Source organism: Eptatretus burgeri, chromosome 18 (genome assembly GCF_056783735.1).
Source record: "Eptatretus burgeri isolate ZD-2024b chromosome 18, Ebu_testis_v1, whole genome shotgun sequence".
Lineage (NCBI taxonomy): Eukaryota > Metazoa > Chordata > Myxini > Myxiniformes > Myxinidae > Eptatretus > Eptatretus burgeri.
Window position 1 is genome coordinate 4,349,142 of NC_140978.1, and position 14,907 is coordinate 4,364,048.

General features: G+C 43.2%; 1 protein-coding gene and 1 pseudogene across 5 annotated transcripts in view; one reads left to right on the forward strand and one right to left on the reverse strand.

The window, feature by feature from the left end:
- Positions 1–260: 260 nt before the first annotated feature.
- Positions 261–1,257, reverse strand: LOC147008500 (uncharacterized; annotated as a pseudogene).
- A 12,054-nt stretch (positions 1,258–13,311) lies between these two features.
- Positions 13,312–14,907, forward strand: part of LOC147008501 (long-chain-fatty-acid--CoA ligase 4-like) — a 70,159-nt gene continuing 68,563 nt past the window's right edge. For 3 of the 5 annotated variants that reach the window (XM_085864259.1, XM_085864260.1, XM_085864263.1), the window contains exon 1: positions 13,432–13,598. Coding sequence is in view for 1 of the 5 variants with exons in the window: in XM_085864261.1 (XP_085720387.1) it covers positions 13,375–13,425 (51 nt within the window). In the remaining 4 variants the exon portion in view is untranslated. Of the gene's footprint in view, positions 13,599–14,907 lie in introns of all 5 variants that reach the window. The other 2 variants (XM_085864261.1, XM_085864262.1) reach the window with 2 other exon arrangements.

The window sequence follows — 14,907 nt, forward strand, 5'->3', positions numbered from 1 at the left end:
CCTGGTGTTAATTCAGCAGCCAACGGGGCTTGAACTCAGGACCCTGGGATCCCAAGCCGCCACCCTAACCACTAAGCCAACACCAGGCTCCAGGTTAAAAGGGGAGACAAATAAATATACCTTGGGCTAAAAAGGGGATTTATTTTTTTAGGGGAAAAAAAGAAAAATTTCATGGCTGAAAATCCCCCATTCATTTACATGGGGAAAAGTGAGCCAGAAGCAGTATTCTTTCCCTACTTATAAGCTATTTCACATATGACGATAATGAATTCATAACATGCACTGTAACTTATGTACATCTATTACATGAAGTAATACATGTAGTACATTTAAAAGTTCAGTCATGCTCTTCATCAGTGCTGTCATCAAAGACAACAGAATCATCAACATGTGGACAATCGTCTGCACTACACGAGCAGAATTCAGTGCAGGTCAGTCCTGCAGAGATACAATGACATGTTCTGCTCTGCCTACAGTCATCGTCGGTGCAGCGTAGGTTTTGAAGAACTTTGGGGATGTAAATATCCTCCGAGGCCGTTTGATCAACAAGAGCCACAGACGTGAGGAAACGTCTCACCTCATCATAGGACACACAGTGTCCTAATTCATGAAGCATGTCAATGAGATGCTTGCTTCCCAATTCATGATGAACCTGCAAGGCTAAACCAAACGTTATTGTGGAGTACACTCGACGGCTCTGTGATATTATACTGTGACAAATGGCGATCGTCCTCAGGTTGTTCTTCATAACACCTTCATCACTACAGCTGGTTACATTCGTGTGTGATTTCTCACTGGTGCACCACTGAATAAAGTCGTAGAGTGTATTAGGAACAAATTCTGCACAGTGCTGAATATCTGTTTCCTCAACAGGTGCATACATATTTCCAGCATGCTCGATATCAGCCATGTGCTTCCTCAGGATACCAGCTGCAGCATGCAAAGTATGCATTTCACTATCTGTGGCTGATGGTACATCAGAAGGGATGTCTTCATATTCTGGTTCATCAGTCATGCTCTGCAGAATCGTGGCTTTTCTCAGGGCATCACATCAGGTCACAGAAGAAGAGCATATGATGTCAGTGTGGCCATCAAATGTTACACAGACTATTTGGTCACCATAATATTTAGTTAATTGCTCCTTCAACTTCCAAGTTTTATACTGTTCTGCATTAGTGGTACCCAGTGAAACCAAATATCCAACGTATTCATCTTTCAGATGAACGAAGGTTGTCACTGTCTTAGTTTTGGAGAACACAGTTTGTTACAGATAACATTTCAGTTCATCAAAAGCTTCATCATGTAATGTGCTCATTGTTTCCTCTCCTGATTTACGAATTGCAGCAGTGATGTTCCTTTCTGAAATATAGTGTGAATAGCATAACCTGTGGTACTTGGCATCATAGGCGAACACATCTGGAAAGGCAAGCATGCGCATGTGTATTTTATTGTCTTGTCTTTTGTCAGCTGCTGCCAGAACATTTTTCTCTGGTGGACTGTCCAGTTCCTGTAGATACCGGTGTAAGCTTGTTTCTGGAAGTGTTGGATTTTCCACAAATGAAGTAGTTAGTCCAGATGTCAAACCCAGCTGTTTCATTTCTGATGATTCTTGTGTGTTCTGTTGCCGCAGACGTGCATGGTTGCTGGTCACTATTACTGGGGTTGGATGTGGAGATATTTGACTTGCTGGTATACTTGGCCCGACACGATTTGTGGAATGATACTTTCAAATTAAGACTCAATATGTCTTGTTGCAAAGGCCAGATACTTTCGTAAACGTCTTCTTTTCTGATTTGACTTGCTTTGAAGATTGCACTCAAACCATTAAATGTTGGGTTCTTTACAACTTCTTGCTTTTTAGGGTTGAGGGATTTAAAGCAGATGATGCAGTGGTCAGTGTCAATTTTACGACGCTTCACAACAGGTGGTTCCAGATCCATAATTGCAGATCAATTGACAGCACAAGCATCTGAAATGAAATAATTAAAGATAAGTATATATCAGTAGTTTTAGAAAAAGGCAATCAAGCTCAAAATTGATTTTCCGCAACTGGATTTAAAATCATTCTTGTTTGGTTAATACATATACATGTATTATAAATTAATCAATGTCGGTTACTTTTGGGGGGGGGGTGACTTATGGTTTCGGTAATAACTCGATTAATTCAACTGATTTATCTTTATGAGTTATATTTCTAAAAAGGAGAATGATAGAGGGTTATTTTGATGTAATATGTAGTAATACAACTCAAATACTTATGAATAAATTAATTGTTTAGTTGATATTTATTGGTAAACCCGAAGCTGATTTGTTGAGTAAAATTCCACTATTTTTGCCTGTAGGTCACACAAAAGCCTTTGTTACATCACAAACGGTTTTTACAGATATATATGTCATCATTCCTCACATTTTGGTACCAAATTTGTGTTTGTAGCACCAGTATTAACAAATATATGAGCCAAAATCTGTGGCGATTAAATCCATTTTTGCAGTCTGCAGTGGTACATATGTAAACGTGATTTTCAAAATGTTGTGCAATGATCTCAGGTTCACAACTATGATTTTCTTACTCCCCAATCATCCCTCTTCAAGAAAAAATAGGTTGTGACTTGTTCTACCTTGGGTAGGGGTATGCCACCCAAAACCTCATTTGGCCACTAGCCTATTAGGCCTAAGTCACATTTGCTCTACGGAGAGGATACGGTGGCCATACGCCCTCTGAATTGACAGAAATGTGTGGTGGCCGCAGAGTTTCTGCGGTGGCCTCAGGGTGGCCCTACGCCATTAGGCTATATTTTACAGGCCGTAGGGGTCGCCGTGGAATTATAGCGCGGAGTTATAACTTTTTTCATTTCTACGTTCGCCGTAGCAATTCGACAAGCCGAAACAAAAGAACTGATTAAAAAAAAACCCACTCATTACCGTCCGTCAGGCCGCACGTTTGCCTTCGGGCGAATTCGCCTTAAACCCTGCGGTCGCCCTGCGGTCGCCTTGCGGGCACCTTGCGTCTGCCTTGAAAATTCTATGGCCGCCGCAGGAACGTCCTAAGGTCACTGTGCGACATCAAATCAAAGACCATACGGCACCCCCACGTTTTCGGTCTCCACAATTTATAAATATGCCGTGCGGCTCCCCGAAAAATAAAAACATATGTGACTGCTACATTGTGTGACCGTTGAAATACTGCGGCCGCCCTATAATTGCTAGTGGCCATAGATTTTGGAGACCCCACGGCCACCGTGGCAAATGTGACTTAGGCCTTATCGACCATTTCGTTGATGTGGTTTCTTGAGTGCTTAATAGTGGTGGGCAGAATCGATTCCAAAGTACTCAATTCCAACCATGGAATTGAAAGGCATTGAGTGGTGAACTGGAATCGATGTCGATTCCGAGTAATTCCTACTTCATAGAAAGAAACGGATTTTTGGGGGAATTTTTTTTTTACGTCAGTGTTGGTCATGTTCCAGTTACACATGGCCTGGTAACAGTATTAATTGTAAAGGAACACGCCCTGGGGCATCCCATTTGCAATATAGCAGCAAAAGCAAGTCACTTGCCAACTAAATCTGCTCCAAGGGTGTGTTCCAGTTCAATGAAGAGAAGGTGTTGGAGTTGGCCAGTAAAGTGTGCTGATTGCTTTGCTGATGGATGGGTAGGCAACACATCGACTGATAAAGTTTGGGCAACATGTCGTTCAAAAGATTCAGAAGTGCAGTTTGGAACTATTTCAGGAATGTTGAAGAAGACAGTCCAAAAGTTGCATTGCTCACTTTGTTCAATAGACATTGCTCATCACTGTAATACTTCTGATATATTAAAACATTTGAAAACCAAACACCAAAGAGAGTACCTATTAGTGATGGTTGAGAATGCAGATTCAAAGAAACCAAAGTCTGAAAAAGCAACAAGTTTGCTTTCGCAATTGACGATGGCATGCACTTTCACCCCGGTAACACCGTGGTTTGCTGTCTTCCCTTTTCCTCCCCTCGCCCTGCCTTCCCTTCCTCCACTTCTCCTTGCTTCCCCACCCCTCATCTCTCTTTCCCTCCTATCCCTCCTCACTCTCCTCTCTCTCTCTCTCTCTCTCTCTCTCTCTCTCTCTCTCCCCTCTCTCTCCCCCTCTCTCTTTTTCTCTCCGCCCCACCCCCTTTAGTATGCCCATCAGCGAAGTGATGGGAGGTACTTACTCATAATAATAATAATAAAAAGAGAGTTGGTGTCAAAGCCACCCAATGCTCGCCTGTTCATACATTTATCGTTTTTAAAAGACTAGTCTAATAATTAATATTTTATATAAAGCATTGCAGTGAAGTCTGATCCAAATAATTTTCAAGCAATATATGTATTTGTATATTGTAATCAGTAACAAGAGCGCAAGTGAGCACAATATACGCCCGAACAAGAAGGTAAATACAGAATTGTGCGAGTACATAGAAAACAGCATCCAGGTTGCCATAGCAACCACTTTAGATGACGAACGTATGTCGCGACACACCGTCTCCACAGTCTGTACCTAAGTATGAAATTTGAAACGTGAAAGTTGAAAACTTTGGGAGTTAGAGTGCGGACAGGAACGGATGGGAAACAGCATCCTGGTTGCCATGGCAACCACTTTTGATGACAAACGTATGTCGTGACACACCGTCTCCACAGTCTGTACCTATGTACCAAATATGAAACGTGAAAGTTGAAAACTTTGGGAGTTAGAGTGCGGACAGGAACGGATGGATGGATGGACAGACAGACGGACGGACGACAGGTATCACATTATACGCCCCGATATATATCGGGCGTATAAAAAATAGTGTGGTAGATAAAAACATTAGAAAGGAAAAAATAACTTGCACCAAAAACTTTAACATTTTCACGCTCATGCCGGGGGTATCGCTATAGCTCTTTGTTCTTCGAACAGGCGAGCTAATAATGGAAAATTATGCTGCAAAAAGCAGGACACCATGGACACAAAAAAATAAACACTGAATGCCTCCCTCTGGGAACCATAAAAAGTGACACTAAACGGAGTATACATAACACACTAACATTAAAAAGCACGAAAGGGAAGACCTATTAAAACCAAAACATAGAAACACAGAATCTTTGATACATAAATATTAACCAGCAGCTCCTCCCCCCCCTCCCTCCTCCAAATCATACAAAACCGTTGATTATCATGATTCATTAAAAACTCTGACAGAATGTGGGACAAAGGAATTACATAACAAGTTGTTCTACATCATAGATTTCTCACTCTTTTCCCTGACCTCATCCACTTATAGCGATTGTTCAAGGAATGGTTGTTATCCTGCATTACATGGTTAACCTTCGCGACAACACAACTGAGATATTTTTCTGTTTAATTTTTTTAATTCCCAATATTTTACCTGCTTGATTCACTATCTTTTGCAGTTTATACATGTCTTCTTTCCTGAGACTTTTAAACCACACAATGCATCCGTAGAGGATGACACCTTCAATGATTGAGATATAAAACAGCATCATAAAGGTCCGATCAACATTCAATGATCTAAGCTTCCTTAAGTACATTCATTGAATCTTTGTTCACCCTTTGGCATGAGTGCCTTACAATGATCTATACCTTTGTGAGTTTATTATCTATGACATTACCAAGATCCTTCTATGATTCAACAATGCCAATCTCACAATTAGCCATGGTCACAGGAATAAAAGGTTGTTTTGTATTCTTGATTTCAATATCAAATACAAGTTCCTTGCTTTTACTCCCATTCATTTGCAAGTAATTATCTTGACATCATGAAACAAAAGTTTGGATACTTTCTCTCTGTCGTCTGTTTCACTGTCCTTAAGATACCTAACCATCACTGTGGCATCAGCATATTTCAGTATGTGGACATTTTCCAAGGTGTTCTGCAATACAAATAATTTGTGTGTAAAACGAAAAACAAAGGGGACAATGCACAGCCTCGTGGTGTTCCAGTTTGATAATCATCAAACGTTCTCAAAGAATGTTATTTATTTGAACCTGTAAAAAAATTACCGATCCACCGAATCAGTGACGATCCAACATCTAGATTTTCCAGCTTCAGCGTTTGAATCTCATTGAACGATGAGGAAAGATCAATGAATGTTGCTCGTGTGCAGCAGCCAATCTTGTTCATATGTTGCAGAAGACCATTTACCAAAAGTCAAAGCTGCATCATGATCAGATTTGTTTTGTTGGTATTCAAACTGAAATTGATCAATGTACTTTGAGACTGAGTCGAGCAAATATTTCATAATGATTTTCTCGAAGCATTTCATGACAACTAAGGTCAGTGCAACAGGTTGGGAGTCGTTGAACTCTTTTGGTTGAGGTTTCTTCAGAACAGGAACAATAATGACTGACGTCCAGCAGGATGGAATTGTTTGCATGTCTGCAGACTTCTGGAAGTGTTACAAATGGGACTGCCAGTTGTTGTGCAAATTCTTTCAGCACATTGCCACAAATCCTGTCTGGACCTGTTGCCTTGCGTGGGTTCAGACGTACAAGTTGTTTTTCCACCTCCCTCGTGTTACTGGTGATGGGCTGATCTTGTGTATCAAACAGAACAGACAGTGGTTGGTTGATTTTATCTCTGATCATTAATATCGAAGTAACAGAAAAACTGGTTCAGATCGTCAGCAATTCTTAAATTGCTTTCTGAGCCAGCAAATGAATCTGCCTTCTTTTTACAAAAGCCTGTGATATTTTAACACAGTGCCAGGCATCTCTGGAATTTTTGGAACAGAAATATAGTTGTGCAGTTTCTCCTTGGACTCTTTCTTTGGTTTCTTGATTGCTGATGAGAGTTTAGATCTCAGTTCATTTAGCTTAATATGGTCTCCTATCCTGAATGTCTGTCGTTTCTGATTAAGTAATGATTATAATGACTGAAGGGTCTTTGGAATCTGAGGGGTCTTAAGGTTCAAAACGGTCTTAGGGTCTTAAGCAGTCTGTGGGGTGTCAAGGGGTCGAGAAGTATAGAGAGGTCTGGAACTCGCACGCACAGACGCACCTTAAGCTCCTTTTATATATCAACTAGCAAATATAACCCGTCGCTTCACCGACAGGTCAATGAAGTAGGGGGTGAGGAGGGGGAGAAAGAGAGAGGGAGAGAGAAGGTAGGTGTAGGGAGAGAGGTGGAAGGGGAGGCAGAGAGGATGAAGAAAGGGGAACTAGGGGAGAGGTGGGGAGAGTGACACCTCACCAAACGTTGCTATTCACTGTGGGAGGAAGGGGTGTGTGTGAGACAAACACACTGGCAGAGACAGTGAGAGAGGGACAGAGATGTGGGAGGAGAGTGCTGCATTTTATGAGGAGTGGGGTGGGAGGAGAGTGCTGCATTTTATGAGGAGTGAGGAGTGAGGAGGGGACAGAGTGAGAGAAAAGCGTGGGGGAGAGGAGGAAAAAAACAAAAAAAGGTGGAGGGGTGGAGGTGGGATTAGCAAAGAGAATGATATATGATGCTTAATGACGGAACACGAAAAAAGAAAAACGTGTCAGAACAGCTGTACACACAACGACACAACAGAGTTTGTAAAGTAATCCACTGGCAAAGCTACAAAAACTTTGATATTCCAGTTCCAGAAAATTTGTGGGAAAATGAACCAAAAGCAATCACTGAAAACATTGAAGTACCAATCACGTACGACCTTATGTCCCATCAGGCATGAACATCGAAAACAAAGCATTGTGACCAGGTATCATACTTAGGTACAAAAAAGAGAAGACTGCATTGATAATTAAAGTGTTAACACTGGTGATTTTGGACGAATGATGCAGAAATCAAGAAAATGACCATATGCCAAGACCTCGAGCATGAAGTGAAAAGATCCTGGAAGCCGAAGAATGCCAAAGTTGCACCAGTGATGATGAAGAACCTCATGGGAATGATGATGAAGAACCTCACAAAAATATAAAAAACCGTCCATGGGAATATTGTTGTGGTGCTGAGTTCGGGGCGAGGAACGAACACCAGATGGAGCAGTTGGGCCGTCTCCCACCGAACACCCGGAATTGAAGGTCATCACTCCGGATAACTCCGAAGTCGACGGGTCGCTTAATGGACCGTGGATGAGAATATTTCAACCGCGTAGCATAGGGTTATTCGTCTTTGGCCAAAATACCTAAGTCACTATGTGATTTAAACTACCAGGGAAGCCACACCCTCAGCCAGCTTTGTTCGAACCGAGTCGCTGTTACCGACTCGTATCCAGTGTAACCGAGCGGGAATTACCAAAGCCGTGCCGGCCCAATTAACAATTTACGGCACAATCGGCCTCACTATAACTCAAACCCGAACCATGCTCGACTAATGAGAGAAAGCACAGAAAACGAGCTGGTACATTTCATAAGAGGGTTTATTTGCAATAATCAGGGAGGGAGACATAGAGCAGGGTTAAACCAACTAAAATACAATGTACAATAAACAAGGCACTTATGCAGTTCTACTTATATGACTGGCCACAGACAGATGCACACACCCAAAAAGAAATGGTGCCAACTGGCCTTTATTCGGACCCTCCAACTGCGGAGGATAGGCAAGCTGGGAGTTAGAGTTTGGTTGGGTACCTGGCCACCTCGTGTGGTTTTACCGACCCGCACTTGTTAAGCTCGGAGTCCGTGGGAGGGAACGGGGATCCCCAGCTCGAGCGCTCCAACACAACCCACCATGGTGGGACTCGAACCCACGAACCAGAATCCAACGAGTGCAGCCAGGATCCTATGAATGACCCGGCCAGCCACGAATGAGGATCGACGACCAGGAGAGCCCAGCAGACCAGAAGCAAGGAACGACGTCCAAGGAACCAAGGACCCCCACTCGTCTTTGAGCACCTCGCGATTCTTCTTATCCCTCCCCTGTGTGGGGTGGAGGGATGCGCTCTCGGGTAACTCGCCTCCGGATTGAACGCGGGGTTTCAGGTGTTGTGGTGGCCAGCCGTGATTGGAGGAGGAGGGGCGTGTCGGCGTCTCGGTGCGCCTCCCCCAAGAGAGGCTCTTTTGCCTTCCCCAGTGTCGACAGGGGAGACATTCTTTTTTGATGGGGCGGAGTCAGAGCTCCGAGGCGAGAGGGGCTCCACCCACGTCCGTAGTCAGGAACACGTGCATTATGGCGCCGTGGTGTGAGGTGAAAGTTGGGTGGGTGAAGCGCTTGTTCGCCCGCAGAGTGGGAGGAGGAGTGAAGTGAGGGCTTTGTTGGCGGTGGTAGATTTAAAGATATAAAAAAACCTAACTATAAAAGAAACCCACAGCGCACACATGAAATTAACCCATTAGACATAGGGGAGGGATTCTAACTATCCACATATACTTAACGAGATAACTGAACTATGGGACTGCTGACTGTCTGTGTGCAAAAGGCTTCCAAATTCGTAACAATATCACAACAAACAAACCACAGTTGGAAGCTGTCCGGGACTCATAAACGATCATGAAAAGCTCAGCACAAAACTTCGAGAACAGAAAACTTCACAGCTTGGTCTGTGAATCGTGACCCCTTACCAAAATGAAGGTGGATACTTTGAGCCCACCCTTGGAGAACTCCATTCTACATTCTGAAACCCACATATGTAGATACCAATCAACAACAAACACACACACACACACACACACACACACACACACACACACACACACACACACACACACACACACACACACACACACACACACACACACGACGGATACTTCCAGACCTTGGAGGGATCCAGTGCACGTTCTGAATCCCATATATGGAGATAACCAAAACATAAGCGCACACACGCACACGCACACGGCACACACACACGATGTCTTGGTCCATGAATCGGGATTCCTTGCTGGGATGAAGATAGATTCTTCATGACCAGGGAAGGCTCTGTTGGATGGACCTCGGATAAGGTGACAAAAGGCAAATCGGAGCTGGTGGATCAGAGCTGGAGCTTGTAGATCAGAGCTGGAGCTTTCAGATTGGAGCTGGCAGATCAGAGCTTGCGGAATGGAGCACTGGGCGAGAAAGCGATCCTGGTGCCATACTGGGCACATTCATCAAGGCCCAGCCAGTACACACTAACACGTACAGATAATCTCTCACCTCACCCCAAAGTAAAGCCGTCTTCTCACATGTTCTGTCTCTTTTCCTATCGTCTGCTTTGGATGCAAAAGGAGCTTGGTCATGGCAAGATTCAGAGCGACCTCACTGACACCTCTTTCCAGTTTCCTCATTGCACCTCACCTCTACCTTACATGCACCTCATCTTCACCTCACCTGCACTCTCACTCGCACTTCCACAAATATGCACCTTAGATTTGAACCAGCATCCCTCCTCTTTCACCACTCCAATAGCAATAGGCCGCACAGGTTCATTAACCCCGCTTGGTGAGCCAAAGAGGTGGCAACCACCTCAACTTTCTCTTATCTCTGTCTCTAATCTACCCTTTCCGCTGAATGATTCTGATGGTTCCTGTTTTGTTAGAATAAGTAAGAGCGTTTAAGGTAGTATCGGGTTAGCTCTGCACCGTGTCTCTTTTGCTTTACAGTATCATTGTCTGTCCTTTGCTGCATTACACAAGCCTTGCATGTCCCTGCTGTAAGAATGTTCCTCGTAAAACAAGCAAAAAAGACCGAAAATGTCATAGCCCCCGTTGTTTTTGTAATTTTGCCGTATGGAGTTAAAGCGCTAGCCCATATTAATTAATTTACAACTAAAATAGCCATCAGTGTACCAGTCAGCCATCTGTAATTGCAAAATAAAGTGAAGTGCACATGTGTGCTATCATGTACTGTGCTTGTGCCAAGTTTGAAAAAAGTTGGACCATGCACGTCCGAGTAATTGTTCGTGACACATTTAAGTAATAAAATGGCCGCCAGTCGGCCATCTTTGATCGCATCGCGAGACAAAATGATGCGCCCACATCTAATCATGACCAAATCCATAAGCTCCAGTTTTGGACCAAGTCCAACAGGGGGCTAACAAACCCCTTCCTTGTCTTCACTGTGCCACATACCTTTTCCCCACGCTTCTTTATGGATAAATTATTTGTTATTGAAGTTCAACCAGATCGTAGCATCCTTTCCTCCATTGATCCAGCTTCTTTTTTTTGTGTGATGGAAATTAACCCCCAAACAAGGCGTAAAGCCATCCCAGGTAAGGGGTAAAGGGAAGGTGAGATGAAGTTAAGGATAAAGCGAAACAAAATGAAAGAAAGAGATAAATACCAAGAAAACATCCAGGACACAGGGAGTAGCAGAAGTCAGGTGAAATGAGATGGAACCTCAAATATGTAAGAAATAGGAATTAACATTCCTCTTCAAGTTGGGGTAGATCGTAGGATAATGGGAAGCACGTTACACGGAGTGAATTCCAAAGTGAGACAGCACGAGGGATAAAACTATCTGCACAGCCTTTCGTTCTGCACTTTGAATCAGCTACAGTGCATGGGTGTGCAGGCATTGGCAAACCGAGCATTGCGTCCGATGTAGGAGGAACCAAGTTTGAGTCCAGCAGAACATTTGCCATGAAAATTGGTTCGCGGGCGCCAGCAGTGACCACTATTTTAGTTGTATCTGTCTGTCTGTCTCTCTGTCTGTTTGTGACTCTCTCCAGAGCATAGCTCCATGACGTTTGATGCGATCTTGTTGAAACTTGGACACAAGCTAGATATCATGGTCTAGTTGTGTCTTTTTTTGGTTTGCGGGTGACAGCAGTGACCACTATTTTCGTTGTGTCTGTGTGTCTGTCTGTCTGTTTGTGACTCTCTCCAGAGCATAGCTCCATGACGTTTGATGCGATCTTGATGAAACTTGGACACAAGCTAGATATCATGGTCTAGTTGTGTCTTTTTTTGGTTCGCGGGTGACAGCAGTGACCACTATTTTCGTTGTGTCTGTGTGTCTGTCTGTCTGTTTGTGACTCTCTCCAGAGCATAGCTCCATGACGTTTGATGCGATCTTGATGAAACTTGGACACAAGCTAGATATCATGGTCTTGTTGTGTCTTTTTTTGGTTCACGGGTGCCAGCAGTGACCACTATTTTAGTTGTATCTGTCTGTGTGCCTGTCTGTCTGTTTGTGACTCTCTCCAGAGCATAGCCCCGTGACTTTTGATGCGATCTTGATGAAACTTGGACACAAGCTAGATGTCATGGTCTAGTTGTGTCTTTTTTTGGTTCGCGGGTGACAGCAGTGACCACTATTTTCGTTGTGTCTGTGTGTCTGTCTGTCTGTTTGTGACTCTCTCCAGAGCATAGCCCCGTGACTTTTGATGCGATCTTGATGAAACTTGGACACAAGCAAGATATCATGGTCTTGTTGTGTCTTTTTTTGGTTCACGTGTGCCAGCAGTGACCACTATTTTCGTTGTGTCTGTGTGTCTGTCTGTCTGTTTGTGACTCTCTCCAGAGCATAGCCCCGTAACGTTTGATACCGATCTTGATGAAGCTTGGACACAAGCCAGACATCATGGTCTTGTTGTGTCTTTTTTTGGTTCACGGGTGCCAGCAGTGACCAATATTTTCGTTGTGTCTGTGTGTCTGTCTGTTTGTGACTCTCTCTCCATAGCATAGCTCTGTGACGTTTGACGCGATCTTGATGAAACTTGGACACAAGCTAGATATCATGTTCTAGTTGTGCTTTTTTGTATGAGGGGCGTCCCATGCCCACTTGAACTTTTTTTCTCGATTTTTTTTCTCGCAATTTAATTTCCTAGAATCCGTGCGTAATGTCCATAAGTACAACATATAAAAAAATCCGATTTGATTTGGTCAATTTTGATGGAAGAGATAGGTTTTTACGGTAGGGCTTCCTCAAAAGCTTCCACTAACTCAATTGTACCTATCGTGGCATTGTTCAACAATTCCCGCGAACCATCGTCGCCTCCCGGTTCGTCTGTAGAACAAACGAAGAGAGTATTGATGGGGGGCACAAAACTTCACGAGTTTCTGTATCATATAAGTTTCCAGAAGACAAAATTTGCCCTTTCTTGGACACCTGTGAGAGTCTCATTCCGAATCCCTCATAAACTCGAGGTGCAATCCTCCATGTCGAGATCTTCATATTGTTGTTGCTCGTGGACGGTTTATGACGCAACAATCAATCCTCCCTTATCGACACGATTACCACAACAAAATACAGTGTATAAAATTCACCATTTTTTTTTAACCCTCTATGTTTAGATATGTAAACACACGAACATACAGTCCACGTGGACTTTCGCTTCGTTCGCTTTTTGTAATCGTCGCACGTGGCGGATCGCCAATGCGATGACGTCACAGACACACAATCGTTTATTAAAAAAAAAAACCCTCAATTCGGGCACAACACGTCCTCTGGCGCCTTCGATTGTAAATGGCGCATCGTCAGATTTCCGTTTTGGCGGGAACGAGGGATTTAAGTTTGGATGACTGAAGGAAATTCCCGAAAGGAAATTAAAGGGATGGCTGAGGAAGTGGTGAGTCGAGGCGGTGTATAAATACGGCCGACGTTGATTGTGACGAAGTTAACAGTGCGTTGTGCGACGTCGTTGCCGAGGAGAGGTTGACGTACATGATCACATTCGACTGCGTGGAATCGGAGGAAAACTAGGCCTGAGGGTCTGACGTGGCGAACGATCGACGGCAGCAGGTACAAATCGACCTGTTTGTGTGTCCCGTGAATGTCTGACGCGTCTCCTTGTTTTCGTGGGTTTTATCTTTTATTTATTTATTTATTTATTATTATTATTATTATTATTATTATTATTATTATTATTATTATTATTATTATTATTATTTGTTCTTTCGTCATTTCTTCTTGGTTCGTTTTACGACGTCGTTTGGCGTCTCTTTTTTTTTTTTTTTTTTTTTTCCCCTTCGTACGCAGCACGTGGCTGCTGGTTGCATCATTTGTCGGGGCCGAGCTGCGCCGCTGAAAGTAGTCCGTTTGGGTTGTGGCTCGAGGAGAGTTTTAAATCCTCGCCACCACTTGTTGATGGGTTTGTGTAGACCCACGTGATCCACGCTTGCCGCCTTTTTATATATTTTTTTTCCTACAACTGAATAATTAATTATCATGATTAGTAGAGTTAATTATCGTCCGGACCTGTTGTTTGGCAACGGGCCACCTTGACTTTTTGAGTGTCTCGGCTAAACGACCCTGGAAATGACCATCGTTAGACCACGTGACCCGTGCTTGTCCCTCTTTGTCTCGTGACCACTTTTTTTTTTTGTGTGTACTTTGTGTTCCTCCGATAAGTGAAAGTTCATAAATTGTTGTTTTGGGAAATTGAACGAGTTTCTTGCCGCTCATTCGGGACACTGACGTCGGTACTCGTTCAAAGTGCTGAGACCGAGTTACCTCGGATAATCGTCATCATTACGAGGGCTAATTACATATGAACTTACGTGGTTATTACGAGTGCTCAACGTGCTTGTGGTTACGAGGAACTCTCCAATTAGCGTCAACGGCATCAACTCACCGAATTGTCCAAATCCAACTAAATTGAAGGCTAAATGTTCTACTTTTTAAATTTTTTATTTTATTTTGAGATATCGTGGTACACAAGCCAAGTTACTGAGATGGTTACCATAGCAACGTAATTCAGCCAATCACTGCCGTGATCTAATCAGGTTTAGATAATTTCATGAGGGCAAACTTTAAAAACCACCAATAACGAGCTGGTATTCTAGGTCCCCCTCCTTTTGGGTGGTATAAGGAATAGATACCTGTAATATTATTATGGCTAAATGTTCAACTTTTTATTTACTTATTTTTGAAATATCGTGGTACACAAACCAAGTTACTGAGATGGTTACCATAGCAACGTAATTCAGCCAATCACCGCCGTGATCTAATCAGGTTGAGATAATTCCATGAGGGCAAACTTTAAAAACCACAAACAAACAAGCTGTTATTCTAGGTCCCCCTCCTTTTGGGTGGTATAAGGAATAGATAC